Source organism: Dipodomys merriami, unplaced genomic scaffold, assembly GCF_024711535.1.
Source record: "Dipodomys merriami isolate MVZ:Mamm:240054 unplaced genomic scaffold, mDipMer1.0.p SCAF_20, whole genome shotgun sequence".
In the NCBI taxonomy this organism is placed as follows: Eukaryota; Metazoa; Chordata; class Mammalia; order Rodentia; family Heteromyidae; genus Dipodomys; species Dipodomys merriami.
In genome coordinates, this window is record NW_027203382.1 from 24,015,067 (window position 1) to 24,039,590 (window position 24,524).

A 24,524-nucleotide genomic window follows, 5' to 3' on the forward strand; every position below is an offset into this window, starting at 1 on the left:
TGGACCGTTCCCGTGCTGAACCGGAAGTGAAGTGCCGGCGGTGGGTGGGGCCAAGACGGAAAAGCAAACTACGAGAAGCGAGAAGGGCGCGCTTTTGCGCCTGCGCACCTTCTGCCTGCTGTAGGCCAGGCGGTGATGATAGAGATCTGCGGCTACTGGGGCAGTGGAGTTGTTCAAGTCTTACTATCTCAGGCATTTGCTCTGGCTGAGTTTCATGAAAAAGCTTTTCGGAAGCCGGGTAACCTCAGGAGGCTGAAACCTCAGGACTGTGGTTGGAAGCCAGCCTGGGCAAGTTCTATGGACTCTGTAACAATCAGCAAAAAGCCACAAGTGGAGCACTTATGACCTACGGAGAGCGAGACCGTCCGTCGAGGCACAGACAGCGAAAGGTGGACAACAGAAGTTTATTTACACCAGAAAGGGGTCTTGAGACTATCTATACCCAGAACCGAGAGCAGCCTCGACCACCAAACCTCCAGGCCACTCAACAGGCAGCCTCGACCCCCCGACCTGTTAGTCGGTCTGCAAACCTCCAAACCTCAGACCTCCGAAGCTCCGAAGGGGAAGGCTTTCCCCTGTCTCCCCTTCCTCCTCCACCGCAGGCCTCTCCGCTCTCCACAGGCCACAGGCCTGCTCTGCCCCGGAGGCGCCTCTCCGCAGGCCTCTGCACAAGAGGCCCGGAATGGCCTCCCGAGGCGTGCCCTGTCCTCACAGGCCTACCCTGCCCTGCTCCGGCAGGCTTTCCCCTCCTGCAGTCTCTCCTCCACTCCAACTCCTCCCCCGCAGTCACCGCCCCTCTCCTCAGGACCCCCGGTCTCCTCCGGACTCCCCTCTCCTCAGGACCCCGGTCTCCTCCGGACTCCCCTCTCCTCAGGACCCCGGTCTCCTCTGCACTCCCCTCTCCTCAGGAGTCTCCCAGTCTCCTCCAGACTACCCTCGCCTCAGGACCCCGGTTTTTCTCCTACTCCCCCTAACTCCCCTAACCGCTCCTCCGGCCTCTGGTTTTTCCCCTACTCCCTTTAACCTCTCCTCAGGCCACTGGTTTTTTTTCTCCTACTCCCCCCGGCATGCACGCAGCCTATATATACCCAGATAGGCTAAGTCCCTCCCTCACTAACGGTTTCAAACCACCACTCAAGCTCCTCCCCCAAGGTGCCCCCTCTCCAATCCCAATCGGCAGCTCACCATGTGGGACTCAACGCCCCACCCCTCCAGTGGCATGCCCCGCCCCCTTTCTGCGGCATGGTGCGCCCCTCAGGGGCGCCCCTTGGGGCTATGACGTCAGCCTCTCAAAGCCCTGTTCTGTTGGTGGCCTGGTCTGTGGAGGGGTGAGGCTCACCTCTTGATGCCCCGCCCCCCTCAGCAGGCCTGGCCACGGAGCCACACTGACTATTGGGCCCCCGCTGATTATGCGGCCCGGCGGGTTATTTCAGAGCTCTGATTCAAATGATAGATCACTACTAGCCTTGGGCAAAAAAGTTTGAGGACAGTGCCCAGGCCCAGAGTTCAAGCCCAGGACTGGCAAAGAGGCAGGAAAAACCGAAGAAGGGAAAGACAAGAAAGAGTGAGCTTTTGAGATCGAGTGCAGCTCCTAGCTCCTTGTTTTTCACATGTTGGAAACCCAAAACCCTCCAGTACTGGAAAATGAAATGACACCCAAGATGGACAAGAGTGATCAGGGCACTTTACTTCTTCACCAAATGGTGGTTTGCCACTCTACCCAGAGCTAGGTAGGCACACTGGACCAGGTGGTCTGCTTGGTATTAGCCTAACCCAAAGGGGAATGTTGACCCTTCTCTTTGTTGGTAAGGAGTCAGGCTCACAGGTTATTTACAATGGTCACCAAGGTGATGGGGCAATACAAAGAAGTTAGAAAGTACTCTCTAACAGTCAACAGAAAGGTCTCTGGGTAAAGGAGCTGTCCTTTTGGAAACAAAGGTACACACTCTTCTCACAGCTGGCTGGGAATGAAACATCTGATGGTTAGTTGGAGGAGGTTGGTAAAGACAGCGGAAAGCACACAATCTATATATCTTCGACTCTACTGATCAGAATACATACCTTTGAAAGACTGGCTGGTTACAAGCAACACAGATGCAGATGATAGTTTCAATTGAAATAAAAAGGTAAATCTAGGAAACATCAGTACCAGGAAATATCAATACAGAATGGAGACATTTTCATTTGACAGAAAAGATTGCTTTCTACACACACACACACACACACACACACACACACACACACACACACACAAACACACACACGTCTCCCAGAAATACTTTTCCCATAATTATACAAATAAATAGTAAATCAGGACAAAATTTAGTGTTTTGATACTATTTTCTTGATCTATTGATTCCATAAGCTTAGCTCTCTATACCATATACCCTAAAACCCTCTGAAAAAGAGACTAGGTTCATTAAAGCCTGCATTGCTTTTTAGGAAACTAAAAGTAGCACTTTCTGGACCAAAGAGAAAAATAACTCTAGTTGGGTGTGTTGATTTGATCTTTAGACTTCATGAATCCTAGCATTTGTTCACCTGTCTTTAAGCCTATGATGAGTTTTCCCCACACACTTCCTTCCCCAAGAAGGAAGGTCCTAGCTTAGAATGCTGGGCCTGAGATTCCAAGAGATCAGTCCTGTCACCCTGATTCCCATCCCTTGGGGTCCAGCTCAGCGCCTGTTACAACAGGCAGAGGTAAATAGTTGCTGAACACAGTTCAACATTAGAACTCTTGTTTAGTGTCCTAATTCAGAGATATTCTTTATTAACCATTTCTTCACATCATTCCTTTTACTCCCTCACCCCTCTGTACTTGTACCAGGGCTTGAACTCAGGGTCTAGTGCTCGGCCTCGACTTTTTTACTCTACCACTTGAGCCACACCTCCAGTGTGACATATTGCTAGTTGATTCAAAATGACGTTTTGCTACTCATTTGGAACAGAGATCTTCAGTGTTTCAGTCTCCTACATAGCCAAGATTACAGTCATGGGCCATTGGTGCTAATTTTATTACTCTATTAACTATATTTTCTTACTTTCCATACTCATAATGCTCTGACAGCTGAGGCCTCTGACTAGGGAAGGGCTGCCTCTTCAAGGGTTTGATCATTCTGGTCATAGCCAATAACTCACTACACAGCATACTTTTCACATGCAAACTATCCAACTGGGAGCCTCTCCTCTCCCTCCTTTACCAGGCTGTTTACACTCCAAGCAATATTCTCCTGCCTCATCACTCCAAAGCTAAGTGCTAAATGACCCTTATATCTTAAAGCTGCCTGAAATTATCCAAATTGATCCTGAGTCTGCTTGCCTGGACCATTCTACAGAAACCAAAAAGAGATCTTTTGCCACAATTCCTCTCATTCTATCTGCCTCCTAAGGATGTTGGTGCTTTTCCATATGTATGTGGCGATGTGGTGACATGTATTTTCTAATGTGTAGCATTGTGTGTCTCCTCTCTGGGGCTCTTTGATAGCAAATTGATCTTTTCCACAGCAGTTATCTTTTGACCTGCTGTCATTCTATGGTGAGACACTCTATGGTGAGACAACTAGAGCTTTTCTACAGGTTCTGCATGTTAAGGGGGGTGAGTAGCAGTTTTTGCCACACCTAGTTTTCAGAACCAAGAGGTAATTAGTACCTTAGGCAGGATTCCTGCCCAAGAGAAGCATACCATTTAACACCCAGAGTTGATTTTATTTTGAAATATGTTTCCCACATATATATTGTTCTTTGGGCTCTTGTGAATGTAATGACATTTTCTTTTCATTGCTGTTTAAGGCTTTTTGATTTATACAGGTTTTCATACTTTTGTTGAAATATGTTGAAAGGGTGACTTTCCCTTCAAAAAATTGTCTCTCCATATCTTTTTGCCCACTTATGTGTGTCTGTATCCTAGTGCTAGGGCTTGAACTCGGTGCCTGGGTGCTGTCCTTTAGCTTTTCACTCAAGGCTAGTGCTCTACTACTTGAAATACCTGCACTTCTGGCTTTTTTTGTCCATTTATTGCATGTTATTTTCAGTTTTGTATACAAGTTCAGTATTAGTCCATTACCAGCTTTAGATATCGCGTATATCTTCTCTCAGACTGTCATTTATGTTCGTTGTCCATCTCAGTTTGCAGTTTTAGGCTTTTGAATCTTATCAGTGATGAGTCCTTCCCATCCAGAGCCATATTTTCTCCTCTTGCCCTTGTAGCTGGAACTTACACATTTTATGTTCACATGTGACACAGCTCCTGTCCATCATGTTTACAAAAAATTTAAAAACAAATTATTAGGGGCTTTATTAATACCTATTTCAAAGCAGCAGTTCTCCAACCTGGCTGCACACTGGAGTTGTTTGGAGCTATTCCAAGAGAACAAATGAGTGGGCCCCTCACCAGGCCAGTCAACTAAAACCTCCAAGAAAGGGCAGGATCCAGTTAAAGGTGTTTTTTTTTATAGGGCTCCATTAAGTGCAGTGTACAAGCCAAGGGTTACATGCACTGCCCTTTGCTTCCAGATCCTGATGACTATACCCATATCTGGTTATCAGGCACCTGGCCCTTTTCATCATCTTTTGGAGATGATGGTGTCCCCCTTTCCTATTTCAATAGTCATCACCTCCCTCATAAGTGCAATGACCAAACTTGTTGATACTGTCTCCAGAGTTGTTAGGCAGGATGGTTGTTATTTATGTTTGCCTGTGCAATTGAACTGTCCTCTGCTTATTGCTGGAGTTCACCACAATAAGTAGTGCAACAATACATGTGAACCATGCAAGTATGCAATGTAAATATATTTGGAATGTCTGCATACAGATTTTCAAACATATGCAAAATGGATTAATATATAAATGAGAAGTATACACAATGGTTTGACAATACTGAACACTCAGAACCAATGCTATTTGCTACCTGCATTGTTTTATTTTCTCTAGTCTTTTTCTAGTATGTGTAACTGCTTCTACCTATCCTCAATTTCTCAAATATTCTTCAATCCCAGTTAGCTGAGGGCATACATCTTTCAAGTTTGGTAATCTAGGTATGTCACATGTACTTATTTTAAAATCTATCCTTGGAAGTCTCAATTACATCCATATAAGAACTATTTTATTCTTTTAGAATTTAAGAATTTTCAATCTTATTGTGAACAGCTTATTTCAGAAATTGTATCTATCTTTTTTCTTTTCTTTTGGGGCTTGAACTTAAGGCCTGGGCACTGTCCCTTAATCTTGTTTTTTCTCAAGGCTAGTGCTCTGCCACTTGGAGTGGTAGCTCCACTCCCAGTTTGGGGGTGGATAACTGGAGATAATAGTCTCATGGACTTTCCTGCATGGTCTGGCTTCAACCTGCAATCCTTAGATCTCAGCCTCCTGAGTAGCTAGGATTACAAGCTAGTGAGACACTAGCACCCAACTGTAAGTGTCTTTTGATGATCATACATGATTCTCTAATTTAAGAGAATTTAATGCATGCATAGAATTCTCACGAAAGTGCTTTGTTTCCAGGAACACATTGAACAAGAGATCTTCAAGGTCCTTTCCAGGTCAGTGTTTGTAAATGTGAATAGAGAAAATGTAACAATTATTTTTATATGTAAATGATTCTCAGTAACACATAATTGATGTTCATAATCTCATGTCTTTATGGTTTATTTCTTTGATAATTTTTATGTTCCTGCAGAATGGTATTGAGTTTCATATTGCTAATGCTTTATTAGCATGAAATAAAATTCATTAATTCTCTGATCACCTGTGGCTTACACCTCTAACACTAGCTCTGGTGAGACTGTGACTGAATGACCACATGAGCCCCTTGCAACAAAAAGTGGTTACAAAGAAAAAGAATAAGCACATAAGGAAGCCTCACATAAATGGAATGCACTCAGGAAAAATCAGGGTTAGACCTTAAGCAAAAGGCAGCCTGGGTCCTGAGTTCAAACTCCATGTCTACCCCCTGCCCCCTTCATTCCTCCCCCAAAATCATCTGGGCTAGAATTATGGCTCTGTTGTAAGAGTTTCTATTGAGGAAGTGTAAGTTCTGAGTTCAAATTGCAAAAAAAAAAAAAAAAGAAAATTAATATATTAACTCTGCCATCCCTCTATATACAGGGTCTTGCTCCCCTGAGCCTCAACAATGCCTAATCCTATAAACACTCATGTATTAATAAAATGACATGATATTTTCATCTAGGAACACACATTTTACTGTGTACTCATTGCTAGATTCTTTGTATTACCTAATATAGTTTCAATCTGATGTAAATAATAGTTATACTGTAATGCTTCGACAATAGCAGTCTGTGTATTTACTCGAGAGACAGTGTTTTCATCTGAGTTCTTGATGTAATTCAGTGGTGCATAACCCTAACCAGTAAAGGACTGTCTGGAATTTCAGCAGGTCTCCCAAGAAGTGCTGACAAACAGGTGTTCAGTGTTGTTTGTTGTCTCCTCTCTCTGTTTCCCTTTCTGAATGGGGATGTATCTCAAGGTCTTCCTCTTGCTCAGTTCACAATGTATTTCTGAGAGCTGTGCTCCACTCCTGCCAGAGGTCTTCTTTCTTGCCCAGATAGGACTCAAAGTGGACATGAAGATGTTTTACTGTGCACAGACTTTGGTCTGAGGTGAAGTAAGCAGAGAAATTTCCATCCAGTATTAGCTGCTTGAGTGAGATTGGGTGTCCTTTCTCACCAATGTTTGATTGTACACCTTTCTTTTCCATTTGACTTTTTTGTGTTAGAATTTTTTTTTTCTTGTCAGTCTTGGGATGTGAACTCAGGGCCTAGGCGCTGTCCCTGAGCCTCTTTGTGCTCAAGGCTAGCACTCTACCACTTTGAGCCACAACTCCATTTCCAGTTTTCTTGTGGTTAATTGGAGATAAGAATCTCATGGACTTTTCTGCCTGGGTAGTTTCGAACTGCCATCCTCTTATTTCAGCTTCCTGAGTAGCTAGGATTAAAGTTGTAAGCCACCAGCAGCTGGCTAGAAATGTTCTTGAACATTATCTTTAAGAAATATGAATTTCAACTTGCGCTCTACAGCTAGCTCCTTTAGCAAGGAATGCCTGTTCTGTGCCTGCTTGGTACTATTTTAAAAGTTCATGTGACACTGGAATAATAGTGAACCATGAGGATAGACAACTATCAAAGAAAGCAACTGCAGAACCTTTCATGCTGAGCACAGTAGTATAGTTATGGTCTGAGGATATGCAAGGTTGTCGGGAGTTCATATGTGTGTTTCAATTTTCTTAGAGCTTTAATAGAAAGTTATGGTTGCCACACTGGGATGTATAGTGTGATTGTCCATTGTGTGTGTTTATGCAGATAGATGACCCCAGAACCAGGAACCTTCTGGAGAAGAAACACTGTCTTGGCCTCTTCCTGTCACCTCAGAGCTCTGTGACAGCTATGCCATTGTGGGAGGGGCATAACAGGCTCCACCTGCACCCCCTGGTCCTCAGGCACTTGCTGATGCTTCAAAACATAACTGTTTCCACCCTGGAAACCCTGTTTCCACCCTGTTTCTGTACTCATAAAGAAGTGACACTAAGAAGGGTGACAGAAGTTGCTCTAATATGGGAGACATACAGACTGATAAGTGGTCCAGAATCTGAGTTTACTCCCTTAGGTACATATTTTAATAGCCAAATTGAAGACGGTATTGAGTTCCTTTAGATATATTTATGATGTTTTGAAATAGTGCATTCTATTTTTACATGGTATATCCCCATTTCTCAGAACATAAGTGTGGGTTAACTTATGCCTTATTCCAACTATGTGAGTGAATTTAAAAATCTACTTCTATTGGAAAAGTGGAATAGGTGGCTTTTGGGGGTGCCCTTTGTTTCTTTTCTTTGTTGCACTAATATTTGACTTGATTTTCTTGTTGTTGCATTTTTCTATTTTAGTTTTTTTTTTTTTTGAGAGCATGTTCTGTCTTAACCAAATTAACCAAGGCTGGTCTCAAACTCATGATTCTTCTGCATCAGCTTCTGTAATGTTGGGATATACCATTGTGCACTGCTACCCATGCTCTGGAAATTCCTTTCACATGTCTCGTTTTCTTTTCTACTTCATGAAAAGCTTAAAACTTATTTTGAGAAAGATAGTTATACTGGCTCCCGTGGGGTGATTTGATTATCATGCAGAGGCCTTATCCTGTTGGGAGCTGTGAGTGTTTAGAGTCCTCTTTAACTGTGAGTGTAGACAGTGCTTTATAGTTTCCATGCTGCCTTTGCCTCCAGTGTCCAGTGTCATTTTAGCCCAACCTAAATGCAACTGTGCCAGGTACCTATGGAACAGTTTATAATCCTAGCTACTCAAGAAACTAAGATTTAGAGGATTATAGTTCTAAGGCAGCCTAGACAGAAAATTCCATGAGAGCCCCCCGCAATCCCATATCTAGCGAGCCAGCAAAATCCTGAACTGGAAAGCTGTGACTCAAGTGGTAGTGTCAAATAAAGATCTGATCTACCAAAGCCACATACTAGATTAGAAATGATTAGAATGTGGCTTCTCATTTTATGTTGTTACCTTGTCCTCGGTATGGCCTGAGAGAAGCAGGCAGTGGTTAGGATCTGAGGAGGTTTGTCTTTGGTCTTTGCAAGCAGAATAAAGCCCTGGATGATACATTCAGGGACTCACAAACAGAACACTGCAGTTTTTTTTTCTGAGAAGTATAGTCCAGTTTGAGAATCTGGCTGCATACTGGAATTACCAGGGAAGCATGAAGAAAGTTTGGCCTGTGTTCTACTTCTAGAGGTCTTAGCTTATTGCTCTGAGTTTTATTTCAATGTCTAGATTGTTGGAAGTGATACTCAGGGACTACAAAGATGAAGAGCCACCAGCAATGGGATCCACAGCATTCTTCCTCTATATGTTTATTCCCTCTATGAGCTTTGTGCCAAGCAGTCCTAACATTACTTATGTGCTCCTTTTTTTTTGTTTTGTTTTTTTTTTTGGTTTTGGCCTGGGCACTATCACTGAGCATTTCAGCTCAAGGCTAGCACTCTACCACTTGAGCCACAGTACCACTTCTGGTTTTCTGGTGGTTAATTGGAGATAAGGGTCTCACAGACTTTCCTGCCCAGGCTGGCTTTGAACCATGATCCTCAGATCTCAGCCTCCTGAATAGCTAGGATTACAGGCATGAGCCACTGGTGTCCAGCTTATGTGCTCTTAAGCAAGTTTCTGCCCTGGAAAGTGAGGTTGCTGCTAGGATTCCTGAAGTTATTATGTAATCAGTTTAAACAAAAGTGTAGTAGTCAATAGCTGTTAATCCCACCTACTCAGGACCATAGAGACAAGAGTATTATAATTTGGAAGCTAATCTGGACAACATAGTTAGATTCCAAGTCAAAAAAATAAATAGAGTGTGGGCCACTTTGAGAGCTGTGAGAATATGTAAGCATTTAATTATGTATGAGTGATTGCTTGAACATTTGGTTGTCATCCAGTATGCCTATGACAAATGAGCATTGTATGAGAGCTGAGAACTAAAAAATGAGCAAGACAAGACAAACTTTTACTTCAACAATTCCCACATAGTAGTATAAACAAAAAATATAACATAATGAGGTTTATGAGCAGATTACCAGGAAAGCATCTTGGTTGTGCTGCTATGTCCTAAGTGGTATTATTTAAGATTTAGGAATGAGATTTTTGAAAAGGAACAGACAGCTCCTCCAAGTGAGTGAAGTTCCAGCCTTGAGGGAATGAGAATTTGTTGTCAGTCTCCCATTCCTTGTCCATTCCATAGTTCCAAAGGCATTAGAGCACCCAGAGCTTTTTATTTTTGCCAGTCCTGGGGCTTGAACTCAGGCCTGGGAATTGGCCCTGAGCAGCTGCTTCCTCCTCCTCCTCCTCCTCCTCCTCCTCCTCCTCCTCCTCCTCCTCCTCCTCCTCCTCCTCCTCCTCCTCCTCCTCCCCCTCCTCCTCCCCTTCCTCCCCCCTCTCCTCCTCCTCCTCCTCCTCCTCCTTCTTTCTTCTCCCTCCGCCTTGTCCCCCTCCTCCCCCTCCTCCTCTTCCTCCTCCTCCTCTTCCTCCTCCTCCTCCTCCTCCTTCTTCTTCTTCTTCTTCCTTTTTCTTCTTCTTCTTTCTCCTCCTCCTCCTCTTCCTCCTCCTCCTCTTCCTCCTCCTCCTCCTCCTCCTCCTTCTTCTTCTTCTTCTTCCTTTTTCTTCTTCTTCTTTCTCCTCCTCCTCCTCCTCCTCCTCCTCCTCCTCCTCTTCTTCTTCTTCTCCCTCCCCCTCCTCCTTCTCCTCCCCCTCCTCCCCCTCCTCCTCCCCTTCCTCCCCCCTCTCCTCCTCCTCCTCCTCCTCCTCCTTCTTTCTTCTCCCTCCGCCTTGTCCTCCTCCTCCCCCTCCTCCTCTTCCTCCTCCTCCTCTTCCTCCTCCTCTTCCTCCTCCTCCTCTTCCTCCTCCTCCTCCTCCTCCTCCTTCTTCTTCTTCTTCCTTTTTCTTCTTCTTCTTTCTCCTCCTCCCTCCTCCTCCTTCTCCTCCTCCTGCTGCTTCTCCTCCTCCTCCTCCTCCTCCTCCTCCTCCTCCTCCTCCTCCTCCTCCTCCTCCTCCTCCTCCTCCTCCTCCTCCTCTTCCTCCTCACAGCACCACTTCTGCCTTTTTCTGTTGATATGGTACTGAGGTACACTAGGCAAGCACTCTACTACTCTACTACTAAGGCACATTTCCATCCACACCCAGTGCTTTGCAAGGGTTGTATTCTCTTGGCCTTGATGATCTTTGAAGATAATGGGGATCATGGAGTTGTTGCTGGTAACATGAAAAAGGGGTAGAGAACAGCAAGGTGAAGGGTAGTGTTCAGTGCTATGATGTATTTGTCCCCACAGTGACTGGCCACCATTTCTTAATACTCCCCCTTGCTCTCCAACCCAACGAAGTTCACAGAAGTTGGAGAAGGTTGCAGTCCACAACTGGCAATGTAGGAGCACTGATTGCATTCCTCTCTTGTGGATGTGTTCAGCTTGCCCTTGTATTCTATTTGAAAGATGTTTTTTTAAATAGGAGGTGAAGAGAGACCCCCATTGTGGAACTTGCATGGTGTTAGAAGTAATGGACTGAAGTGAGGACATGAGGGATCCTATGAACATGTGTGAGCCAGTCTCTCAGTCCACTAGGGTTTGGCATGCCCTTATCCACAAAGAGCAGAGTCTCTCATCCCACCTTTCTTCCTACTTCTGCTTTTGAATATGAACTGTTACTTCATTCTCCAGCTGCACACTTTTTTCCCACTTCTCCTTTATAATTTTGTATTTTACTGCACAAATGTAGGTAACATCTAATATCAAATATTATATATATTTTTCTTTTTTCTGTAGATCTTTTACTTGTTTCGAAATCATTTTAATTTCTCTTCAGTTTGTTGCCGTGTCTCCATCAGATTCCTCATGGACACATGGATGCCTTCACTATTGAAATGGAATGAGTCCTGGATGCCAGACCCACACCATCATCTCCTTTCCAAGGTGCGCATTCCTGGTCATTGTCTGTATTTCCTGTCATATCTTTATCTCCACAATGAAGCCATTTTGAAATTGCAAATTGCTTGGGGAATTTTTTTTTTTGGTAAGTCATGGGGCTTGAACTCTGGGGCCTCTGGGTGCTGTCCCTTAGCTTTTCAGTTTAAGGTGAGCACTCTACCACTTAAGCCATAGTACCACTTCCCGATTTTCTGGTGGTTTATTGGAGATAAGAGACTTATGGACTTTCCTGCTTGAGCTGGCTTTGAACCGTGATCCTCAGCTCCCAGCCTCCTGAGTAGCTAGGATTATAGACATGAGACATCGGTGCCTAGCCTAAAACAATTAAAAAAAATCAAATTCACATGTAAATGTTTTGCTTAAATAGGGACTGAAAAAAGAGCCAGGAGCCAGTGGCTCACTCCTGTAATCCTAGATACTCAGGAGGCTGAGATCTGAGGATCATGGTTCAAAGCCAGCTGGGGCAGGAAAGTCTGTGAGGCTCTTATCTCCAATAAACCTCTCAGAAAACCAGAAGTGGTGCTGTGGCTCAAGTGGTAGAGCTAGCCTTGAGCTGAAGAGCCGAGGGACAGCACCCAGGCCCAGAGTTCAAGCCCCATGACTGACAAAAAAAGAGTTTTATATTGTATCATTCAATTAACCAGTTTAAAACAGGCTCAATTTGAGGCTGGGAAGGTGGCTCAGTGGTAGAGTACTTGCCTTTAATGCATGAGGCCCTGGGTTTGATTCCTCAGCACCACATAAGCAGAAAAAGCCAGAAGTGCCGTGCCTCAAGTGGTAGAATGCTAGCCTTGAGCTGAAGAGCTCAGGGACAGTGCCCAGGCCCAGAGTTCAAGCCCAACAAAAAAGAGAGAAAAAAAAAAAAAAACCAGTCCTGATTACCTAAGCTAAAATTCAAGGTGTGTCTTAATTGGAACTGTGTGTATTGTTGCTCTTGATGTCCATTGTTCTGTCCAAATAAATGAACTCATGGGATGTTGCTTTTCACACTATGGCAAGTACTGAAATGATGGAGATTTAGCCTTTTGTGTCAGGAATAACATTCTTTTTAGAATAACTATGCTTTTAGAAACTTTCAGCCATAGTTTATTGTGGTCTTTCCCCTATTTTAATGACATAAGCTTTCTTAGTGAAAGAACTTTGTAAGATATTTTTGGTTTTGGGCTTCCTAGGCAGGTGCTGAGCTGCTTGCTCTATGCCTCCAGCCCTTTTTTACTTTTTACTAATTTCAGATGAGATAATCAGGCCTGTTTGTTTTTTTTTTTGTCAGTCCTGAGGCTTGAACTCTGGGCCTGGGCTCTGTCCCTGAGCTTCTTTGTGCTCAAGGCTAGCACTCTACCCACTTGAGCCACAGCACCACTTCTGGCTTCTATTGAATATTGAATATTGGAGGTAAGAGTCTCATGGGGAATTTTCTGCCTGGGCTGGCTTTTTTCTCAGATCTTAGCCTCTCAGATCTTAGGATTATAGGTGTTAACACCTGGCTGCTTTAGCTATTTTTAAGGTTCTCACTTTTTGGCCCAAGCCACAAAACAAAATCTTCTTATTTATATTTTTCATAGAAGGTGGCATGTGGGTATATACCACCTTGTTTATTCTCTTCTGTTGAGATTTATAGTTCCAAACTTTTCCTTCCCCCCAGAAAGGCTTCCAACCTTGATCCTTCCACACTTAACCTACCAATCTCAGCTAGAATTATTGGTGTGTTAGCTTCTGACTACACATATTGATTTTTTTTGCAAATTCCAAAGACATTTTTCTAATTTTTGCTATTGTATTTTGACATTTGACTAGGTTCTACAACCTGCAGCACAAATTACTGTGCCCTCATGTGTTTATCTAATACATTTGATGGAAAAATGAGGCCTGCAAATGGTTGCCAGAGATTCAAAGACTCAAGCTTAAAGCATGTCCATCTACTTCCCTTAAGATTAAGGTAACAAAGTCATTTTAGGGGAAATGAAACAGGATAACTTAAGGAAATAGAGGTCTGGTGAAGGCAACTCAGAAATATGGTGTTTATAAACATAGAAGTGGCATTTTTGCTTTAAAGAGAGAGACAACAGAATACATCACTTCCTGAGGGATGCAGTCCTCACCCCAAGAATTAACACTTGTCTGACAGGATGTATGCTCCTAAACTTCCCTAAACTTAATCTTAATGCAGATAGCAAGGCACCTTTTTATCTCAAGGATAAGGATCTGTTTTATGGAAGGATGCATTTCTACTTGGAAACTCAGAAAGTAACACCATGTGTGATTAGAGCAAAGACAAAATATCTATCCTTACATAACTTTGAAGCCAGACCTTCTACCTTTTCTCCATAAATACCCCAACAGCCAAAGGAGCTGTGTGGGGAGGAGGGGGGTGCACGCCCACATGTGCATCCATTACTTTTGTTTGCAACATCCCTCTCCCTGCTTGTCTCCCCAAGACAAGAAATTCTAGTCATACTTGTAAGCATGGTAAGGCTAGGGAGAAAGCTGACCTGTCAGAAAACTTATGTGTCAGAGCTGGTGCTCAGAATGCTAAGAAAAGAACACCGAATGAACATAGAGGGGTTTTTTTTGTATTTTTATTTTTATCAATGGTAGTGATTTAAGAAATGTGAAGAGCTAACGAGAAATGAAGTTCCTAAAAAAAGATGTTGGTAAAAATGAAAATCTCCAGATTCTGTTCTGATTGTAGATTCTTTTTTGGTCTCTAATAACTAGGAAGGAGCATGGGGATATGAATTGTGTTTCCCAGGGCTTAATAAAGTAAGTAGCAAATATGTAAGAATTTAAAGATGGTGTAATGAACCTTATGTGGAGCATGGGAGATTTGAGGTTAGCTGGAAAAGTTAGTAAGATCCTTTCTACAAACAAAATTTCAAGAAAAGGTGATGGGTGTGGCTCCGTAATTTTAACTCTCACAGTTATACTGAACCACACAAGAAAGAAGGAGAGTTATAGACACAGAGATGCTGATACATAACTCAGGAGTAGGAAATGTGCTCTGGATTTGTTCCCCCATATAGGAGGAGAAAAGAAAAAAAAAGAAAGAAGATGCATACATCTGGCTGTTACCATGAGTCGCTTTTAGTGACTTACTACCCAGTTGATACAGATTACAGACTGTTTTAATCCACTAAGATTGGAACAGTTTGTTAGGCTAGAAGACTAAAATATACTCTTAACATGTTTTTTTTTTTTAAAGAAAAGTTGCTCCTGATTGATAAGCAGCTCTTCCACCTCCTAGGACCCAATTTTCTGCCACCTTTTGGCTTTACCATGTTCAATAGACATTTTTCAAGATCACTGAAAGAGAGCCAGAAGATGGAACATAATTAATATACAAGTCTATGCATCACATCTCAAATGGATCATATCACTCCTACTTCCACCCTACTGGCCATACATCACTCACTCCTAACCGCCATGAAGCTTGAGAGTTGGCCTACCTGTGGGTTTAACGAACCTCTAGTGTATATTTGTCTCATGAACTAATGGACTGCATGTCTTGTTTTTCATTTAGTTGGCGTCAAAGCAAACTAAGTGGACAAATATCAATATATCATTTTCTTATGGTCAATGTTTGTTTTACATTGCATTCCTTCATTCCTCCTGCTTCTCAGTAAAGTGAGGTGGGGTGAGGTAGAATCTCAATGTTTTGATCTGCATTTCTTTTATGGCCAGAAATGTTGAATGTTTCTTCATGTGTCTACGGCCATTCTTAGTTCTTCTTCTGAGAAGTCTCTCTTTAAGTCTTTAGCCCATTTATTAATGGGGTTGTTATTTCTTTAAGGATTTGTTTTGGGGGGCTTAATTTTTTTTAGCTCTCAAGTATATTTTAGATATGAGGCCTTGCCTGATGCATAGCTAGTAAAGATCTCCTCCCATTCTGTGGGCTTTCTATTTATCTTGCTAGCTATATCCTTTACTATGCAGGAACTCTTCAATTTGATGCAATATCTTGGAACTTTTTGTGCTCTCAATTGCGATACAGCAGAATTCCTGACCACACTCCCTCCCACACCCCAGCATTCTGCTTCTAGGCTTTGCCAAATAGGGAATGCATTGGCTTGGAACCATGATAAAAAGAATCATGGAACCTCTGAATAGCCTAACAGAAGCTAAAATAAAAGATAAGCCATTAGACAGTAATGTTTCTCCTTCCAGGTTCCAGTAGTTAATTCACAGAAGACATTGTCTCCTTTTCCATGGATCTGCTCCTGCTATTATTCATTACAGTATACAATATTTGCATAATCAAAATATACTTTACTGAGGTTGCATTTTAAATTTTTGCCGCTTCTCACAAAGCATAGGAGACCTACTTAAAAGTATAAATATTGCCAGGTGCCGGTGACTCACACCTGTAATCCTAGCTACTCAGGAGGCTGAGATCTGAGGATCACAGTTCAAAGCCAGCCCAGGCAGGAAAGTCTGTGAGACTCTTATCTCCAATAAACCACTAGAAAACCAGAAATGGCACTGTGGCTCAAGCAGCAGAGTGCTCACCTTGAGCTGAAGAGCGCAAGGACAGTGCCCAAGCCCAGAGTTCAAGCCCTACAACCGACTATATATATATATATATATATATATATATATATATATATATATATGTATATGTATAAATGTTATCTTGAATAACTTAAAAGAGGGAAGCCGGCAGAACTTCCCTGAGAGTATTTACCCTCTGACAACTCTGATAAACTTCTCAGCCATTACTGAGGCAAGACAGATGATGTTTTCTGAGACAGACAAAAACTGTAAGATATGTACTTAAGTCAAACTTAGCATTTGAAGTACAAAAAGAAAAAATGCACAGGCAATAGCCACATAACTCTGTGAGTGGGTGTATGAATGCAAAGTGAGAGAAAAAGACTAAAGCTCACATTTCAGAATCTTCTTAGTTAAAACAAAAGAGGTTAAAAAGGCAGACAATACTTTCCATAGAACATGCTCATTAATTTCTAAAAATAAGGGGCTCTTCATCTATAAGGAATTGCTCTAGGGTGATATCTGTTCATTAGGTTGCTTAAATATGTTAGATGGTAAAAAAATGAAATGAACACACAAATTATGCCCATATTAAGCAGGTACAGATTTGTTACATTATCGTAAGAAATGTTTGCAGAGCTTGGTGCAGGTATAAGGTATTTTAAGTAATGCAGAGATGGTTTCCTTTGTTTGGGATATGGGAAGGCTAGGTACATACAGAAGGGAATTGAGCTTCCTCTCATTTTGGTGTCCACAGGCAGTCCTGGAATCAACTGCCCCCAAAACTAATTGACACCTGCACATACTTTTAAAGTTTTTTAATTATAAAGGGGATGTACAGACAGGTTACAGTTACATAAGTCAGGCAATGAGTACATTTATTTTTGGATGTCATCCGATATATTTTTAAGTGGTGAAAATGTCTAACTTCAATAAAACAAATTGGCATAACCATTAGAAGTGTTTAAGGAGAAACTAAGATCCAAAACAGAACACTTGTTCTTGCTGCTTTTCTCTATGAGACATCTGCATTGTTTAATTTTTCCTTTTTTTGAGTTCATATGACCTTCATTTGGGTTACCAGCCTCTACTGATGCTTCTTTCAGGTTTGATTACAAATCCCCAGGGAAATAAATAGGGATAACCCAAATTGGCTATTTTGGTTCTATCAACTATGTCCAATTGATGGGCAAAGTAGTTCAAGGAAAGCTTTAGGGGTCCTGGTCCTTGACAATTATGCTTTTGCTGTTTCTTAGGGATCTTAAAGAACTTAAAAATATTTTCTTCCATGTATGATTTGAAAAGGCAACCTAAATATTTAAGCAAAAATAGAGAATCTGAGGGGAATCAGAACATCTTATGTCATTTATCCCCCAGTCTCTGAAACAGCAGCTTAGACCTTTTGACTCATACATAGATCCAATGAATGAAAGTTTGGAGAGCTTTGAAAGCCTTCATGTCATATTCCAAGTGTCCAGCAGGGGACAGGCTGACCAAATAAATACTTTGCTACTGAGAAACAGAGGTGGCGGCAGTGAGAGCTGACTGCAATGACAGGAGCTATTGGTTTGGGAATCTCCGATTACCTCTGGGATCTCATATTACCTCCAAGAAGTGTAAGAAAAAAACAAAACACTTTTGAGAGGGTGAAAGCGGGGCTGTTAAGAATCGAATCTACAACCCCCCAGTTCTAGGCAAGTACTCTACCATTGATCTCCATCCCTGACATCTGAATATCTTTAAAGCCTAAGAAATTCCATACTAGATAATCACCATGACTCCTTACCATTTTCTAGGCCAACTCAGCCCTATTCTTGTGTTCCCAAACATTGGTTCAGGGCCTTAGCCTCATTCCCTGTGTCCTCTTTCTTCTTTTCCCTCCTCTCCTACAGAAACCTGTCTTCTGGTGTGTGTGGGTGTGGGTGTATACACACATGTATATATATGTATTTACATATGTATATATGTATGCACATATAAATTTCATAGATTTTTAGTTCAGTGCAAGCACACTTTAATTCAGTGCAAGCACAATTAAGACTATTACTATTGCTGAGTGTGGTGATGCATACTTGTAATTTCAGCATTTGGAATGCGATGTAGAAGGATCACAGAGAAAATTTGGAGTCTATATTTTCTGTGGGTTTTGTTGGTGACAGAAAAAGAAAAGCCTGTAAATAAGTAATCTGTTAAAATTACTCAGGTTTATTTTATTATTTATCTTACTTATTTAACAGCAGATGCCAATTGACAATGGCTCCCAAATCCAGCCTAGGCAAAAAAGTCTGTGAGACTCCATCTCCAAAATAATTAGCCAATAGTTAGCTAGGGTGGAGGTATGGTTTAAGTGAGACTGTTAGTAGAGTAAGCAAGCCATGTCAAGCCAAGGCTCTGAGTTCAAGCCCTAGGACAAAAAAAAGGAAAAAGAATAAATGAGTGAATAATGAAGTAGGTATGTCAGCAATTTCTTATTTTGCCAACTTTAATGGAGTGTTTTTCTCCAAATGAATCCAATTCTGGATCTATTAATTAAATATTCTTCATTCTAAAATATGCATATGATGCCTTGTTAATTTAACTCATGAGTAGATAAGTTATATATACATATATACATATAGTATATATACATATAGTATATATACATATAGTATATACATATATATATATATATATATATATATATATATATATATATATCAATTTTAGTTGTAGTTTGCTGGTTTGGAAACCTAGCCTTTTTTCTTTTCAATGATTGACCTAGGGAGGACTCAACTCAGGAAGAAGTGATGTTGGGACCATGTCTGTGATGGTCAGTCCTGATTGTCACCTCAGTTAACTTGGCTGGATAGTCTCCAGATTTCTAAAACATATCTTTGGGTGTGTCTGTGAGATGTTTGCAAAGAGGACTAGCTGAAGGTGGGGGAGCCCCTCCCTCTTGAATGTGTGTGGTGGCATTCCTATGCTGAGGGCCAAATGAAAGGCCTGTTGTGGAAATGTTCTACCTCTCTGCTTCATGGCCTCCATGAGGTGAGCTGCACGGCTCTACCAGCTGCCACTGATGGAAGCTGTCAGTGACTTCTAGTATGCTTGAATATGTATGTTACCTGCATATGTATGTGTGTACATAACAATATATATGTATATGTATGCTTGTATATATAATACATGTATATGTGACACATACATGGTACACATTCTCTCTCAAGTTGTAAACAGATTTTTGCCTCTTTTAGAGGATTTTGTGTGGGAACAATTGCTTAGTTTAAGGAAGTGTTTTAGATACTTCCTGTGGTCAACAGTGTCTCCTCAGTCACGTTCTATTCACAGCAGATCCTGAGTGTTTACAACCTCAAAAATCCCAAGTCTGTACTTGTTGTAGTATGAAGTAACTCAAGATCGGCTCTCTGGGTGTCAGTTTACTCCTTGTAGATTAGGGTTCACTGATCAGCCTAGAGTTCTAGGCAAGAAGCTTATCTAGAGGATAGCTTTACTCTCATCACAGATGTCCATCCATCAGTCCTGCCATTCCTAGAATTCAAGGTGGCTATAGGGTAACTGCTCCAAGCAAAGACAGATATGAACTGAAGTCAGAGATGCCACATTTTACCCTGTCAAGTACCTATTATAGACTTTCCTCTTGGTATGACAGATGCCTGACATAAAAAGGAAAACTTAGTCTGTGCAAGTCAGAAATTTCAGATCATCATGGTGGGAAAAGCATAGCAGAACAGCACATATCATGGCAGACACAAAGCAGAGAGGAGCCTTAACAGGAAGTAGTAGCTACCAAAAACACTCCCCCTTCCCCACACACATACACTTTTCACCAATCAGTATACTTTCCTCAAATTCATCAACCAAATGCAACCAGTACAAAAAAGGGTCTGGAAGCCTGGGTCAGTGGTAGAGTGCCCACCTAGAAAGCAGATGGCTCTGAGTTCAAGTCCTAGTAATTCAAAAAAAAAAAGAAAACATTTATCCATGTGCCAGTGGTTTACACCCTGTAAGCCTAGCTACTCAGGAGGCTGAGATCTGAGAATCATGGTTCAAAGCAGCCCAGACAGGAAAATCCTTGAAACTCTTATCTTCAATAAACCACCAGAAAACTGGAAGTGGTGGTATGGCTCAAGTGGTAGAGCACTAGCCTTGAGCTGAAGAGCTCAGGGACAGCGCCCCGGCCCAAGTGGCTATACTGACACCAAGTGGTGATGAGCCTCATTTCCCACAAAATACTGAACGACTATTTTGCTTTGAGTGAAAAATCCTATTTGACTAATGAATTTGTCTTTTTAAAATATTTTTATTGTTATTATAAAGGTGATGTACAGAGGAGTTACAGTTACAGAAGTCAAGTAAAGACCACATGAATTTTTCTATTCCATGTTAAAACTTTATTTTGTTGATGGACCTAAAAACATACTTGCCATGTTTTTCTTAGTTATACAGTAAGTTATAGGAAAGGTAAATGAAGAACAAATAAGTGAAGTCTCTGAACTCATTTTACTGCTATATATACTAATATCCAAATATTTTATTCTATGTATAATTCCAATTTCTTTTTTGGTGATACTGGGTTTTGAACTTAGGGTACTGCCCTCATGCTTGCTAGTCCTGCACTCCACCACTTGAGCCATGCCTTTAGCCCCCCCACCTTTGTAATATATATATTTTTATTGTAAAGATACTATACACAAAGGGGTTACAGTTACATGAGCAAGGTAATGAGTCCATTTCCTATCAAACATTGTTACACCCTCTGTTATATTTCCCCTACCATCCTTTTTCTCCCCACCTCCCCAACTCTTTCCTTCCCTCCCCCCTAAAGTTGTAAAGTTCATTTTCAACATACTGTCTTGTACATCTCATTGTTATAATGGGTCATCCTGTATCCTTATTTCAGCATTGTTATTTCCCTTCCCCTCCCCAAATTAGAAAAATGTATATACAAGATGCAGGACACCAGAATCAAATAGTGACAACAGGGGTTGTACCATGGGGGAAGAACATACAAAGAAACAAAAAAAAATCACATAGTACATTATAAGTACATTATCTGCAATAACTAGTATATGTCTAGGACAAGCAGAAGAGGTCAAAATCTATGTACATATGTCCATAGAACCTGATGCCAAGCAAAATGAACCTCAAGATAGGGACACAAGAGGTTTTATCTTTGTAGCACCTCCCGCCTTTTTTGCATTGTTATCCTGCAAATCCTCCTGAGTAGCTAGGATTACAGAAGTGAACTATTGGTATCAGACTAGTTCCTAGTGGTCTAGTATTGAAATTAAGATGTATTATAAGGTATGACTTGAATTGTATGAAGACATTATCTCATACTTAACCCTTATTCCTCTTTATTGTTTTAGGGAATAGTCTATCAGTCTTCTTTCCTCTTATAGTAGTTTTGTAACTTGAGAACTATCCCAATGTTACATAAAAATTCTCTTAGCCGTATTAGCTCAGAGCTATCACAAACTTTCAACTTTCTTTTTGTTTTTGTTTGTTTTCCTTTTCTTCCCCCCAGCAGTGCTGAAGATCAAATTGAAGGCCTTGCATAGGTTACATTTTCATTATACTACTGAGTTATGTTTCAATCAAAGTATTTTTAATGATCATTTAAAATGTTATATTCTCATTTGAAACAAGATTAAATTTGAAATTTGAAAAATAAACATTGTACTTGGTTCATTGCAAAAATCAGCATCCCCTTGGGCTGGGAAGGTGGCTCAGTGGTAGAGCGCTTGCCTTGCATGCCTGAGGCCCTGGGTTCGATTCCTCACCACCACATAAGCAAAAAGAGAAAAGCCAGAAGTGGCGTTGTGGCTCAAGTGGTAGAGCGCTAGCCTTGAGCTAAGAGCTGAGGGACAGCGCCCAGGCCCAGAGTTCAGGCCCCATGACTGGACCCCCCCCCCAAAAAAAAATTAGCATCCCAAAAAAGTTATAAATTTGACCTATAATGCAAATACAAAATAAGTTATTCATAAATCATTTTGCTCCATCTAATAAATTACACCTCAATTCTCACCCATTTTTTTTGATTGGTTCACTTAACCATAGCACAAATAATGCCTTTTTTCTTCTTTGGAATGCTAGGGATCAAATACAGGGCTTTGTGGATGTTACCACCGTGTTAAATCCCCATCCCAGAATAATGACTTTTGAAATTAGTTACGAGCAACATTACTAGAAAGATGGTTCAAGAACAGACTTTTTAGAATGATAGTACTTCTTTATAATTTAGCATTTTATTTCTGACCATACTGTTCATATATGAAATATAAATAATGGCTTTGGTGGTTATAAAGCATTTCTGAATTATAACCAGGGCTATCCACTTAACAAAACCTGTTCTACATAATCCATACAGTAATAAACAATACAGAAATTCAGAGATGGGGCAAATTCTTATATACTATATTTAAAACTGTGATTCTTAAATTTAACATTTTTCAGTGGAAGCAAGCACAATCTTAACTAATGATTAATAAAGGAATACAACTACAAACAGGAACAGGAGCCTGACAAAAATATTTCTTTAAGAAAAGTCACAAATACTACATGATATATACATAATTGAGGCCTATGCACAATTTTTAAGGAGTGCCAGGTTATATGCTAAGAATGTAGATTACAAAGTTTAGAAAAATTAATGAAATGATAATTCACAAGGAAAGAAAGTTCACATGTTAGTGTTACACTTCATTTTTTCAGTAAACTAGTAGAGAAAACAATTCAAGGGCTCACAGGCAAATGCAACACCTTTATTTTCACAGTTATTCAAAATCAGTCAAATGTTAAATAACTTAATCCCAAAGTATTTCTTATACACACAAACTACTTGCAACAGCATGACTTTTTACTTGAAAAATAAAGGACAAAATAGTATTATTTCTTTACTTACATTTGCCCATTACACTGATGGGCTTTTTAAATGCTTGTTTTCTAATAGTTTTGTGTTTTTTTTTAAAAAACAAAAACAACAGTACGTCTGAAAATAAAAAAGAACCAAAACAGTGCCTCCTAAAAGTAATATCCTGTCATTGTACTTAAACCAATTCAACAAGTAAGATTTAAGACTCCATCCTACAGCAAAACTAGCATTTAAAAAAAATTAACTAAATCATGCTTCCATAATAAGAATATCCTTAAAAATGAGAACTGAGGACCAGTAATGAGCACAAAATTATTAAAACTTTTATTCACAACACTGTAACAGGTAAGCTTTGTGAATGTTTCCTTTCCTCCTGTAGGCATGTGTTTCCTCTTAAATAACTGCAATCTTGTCATAAACAGCTTGAATTGCGTTTTATTGTAAAGTATTTGTACTTACTTTAGAAAATATTTAGAATAAGTAAAAGGCATTCCTCACTGAACAGATTAAGACACAAGTAGTTTTCTATTTAGATCTCTTTTTTTTCATCTTTTATATAAGTAAACTGAGCCTGGTTCTTTGTGTAGCTTTCTGTACTTTCCTATAAACATTTCCAAAAAGAATGCATTATTAGTTTAGCAAGAAAAGTAAATATGGTGAAATACGCAGAAGGAGCATATAGACTGCTGAACTAGCTAGATTCAGGCCAGGAAATGGGTCTTTCATAAGTTAATATGAAAATGACTTTCACAGCTTTATTATTCAGTTTAGTATTAATCTAACAACCCGGTATACTTAGGTAATATTTCTGTCTTATACAAATACTTTAGGAGAAAGTTTCAATAAGTGAGAAAATACTAATTTTTATAGCTTTATGGTTCTTACCCATCAAGGTGTTCTGTTATATTGAACATAAAGGTAAAGTAATCCCATTGAACTAAAATGCAGTTTCGATTCAACCGAGCCAGGTCCACTACTAAGTACTGCCAAAATTCAGTGAGAAGGCATTAAAGAAACTATATTTCCCTTGCTCCACAAAGGTTCTACTACATACTCATTTGGCTGTTTTTTGTTTTTCACTGAAAAAAACAAACCTTCATTTACCTTTTCTCTGTGAATTCTTCTCTCCCAATACATGGGTCACATTATAATCTGAAAACTTAAATACCAAATGTAGTTTTAAAAAGATATATCTGAACAAAATCTCTAGTTAAACCAGTCTAATTTGCTCAGACATTTAAATTTTTCACAGACTTTTAAAACAGTAATAGCATACTTAGTTCCCCATCCTCGGCTTTTTTTTTACATACACATTCTAAATTGACTATCATATTTGGAATGAAGAATTACTGATAACATAGTATGTGCAAAATACCTCTTATCCACAACTGCATTTTAAATCAAGCAACATCTAATACTCCAGCAGCTACAAGATGCCGTGAGAGCCAGTCCAACCCTTCGTACAGCCCCATACCACTTCGAGCATCACAGCCCTGAATATACCAACTACGGCCACAGCAGAGTTTATGGAGACTGAGAAGTTCAGTGATTTCTTCTACTGACAGAGCTCCAGCAACATCCTGAAAGATATTCACACAACAAAATTTTTCATTCAGGTGACCACTTTTCTAATTATTATTATCTATTGACAAGTTTAAAAGTTAAAACCTTGATGCATCTTTT

General features: G+C 40.5%; 2 protein-coding genes across 5 annotated transcripts in view; one reads left to right on the forward strand and one right to left on the reverse strand.

Annotated features, from left to right (window-relative positions):
* The first annotated feature begins 11 nt into the window (after positions 1-11).
* LOC138832951 (tensin-2-like) lies at positions 12-24,348 on the forward strand. Of its 4 annotated transcripts, none has more exons than XM_070031234.1 (5): positions 12-1,938; positions 5,500-5,537; positions 11,321-11,467; positions 13,277-13,418; positions 24,265-24,348. In XM_070031234.1, the coding sequence occupies exon 1, from the start codon at positions 342-344 to the stop codon at positions 972-974; it is 633 nt and encodes a 210-aa protein (XP_069887335.1). In that variant the 5' UTR covers positions 12-341; the 3' UTR covers positions 975-1,938; positions 5,500-5,537; positions 11,321-11,467; positions 13,277-13,418; positions 24,265-24,348. The 4 variants fall into 4 exon arrangements, with proteins under 4 accessions (XP_069887335.1, XP_069887339.1, XP_069887336.1 ...); XM_070031238.1 differs by having other exon boundaries at positions 11,383-11,467; XM_070031235.1 differs by having other exon boundaries at positions 12-1,730.
* Trim23 (tripartite motif containing 23) overlaps positions 20,278-24,524 on the reverse strand; it is a 34,766-nt gene continuing 30,519 nt past the window's right edge. Inside the window, exon 11 of the mRNA XM_070031233.1 lies at positions 20,278-24,421. Coding sequence (XP_069887334.1) covers positions 24,242-24,421 — 180 coding nt within the window. The 3' untranslated portion in view covers positions 20,278-24,241. The remainder of the gene's footprint in view (positions 24,422-24,524) is intronic.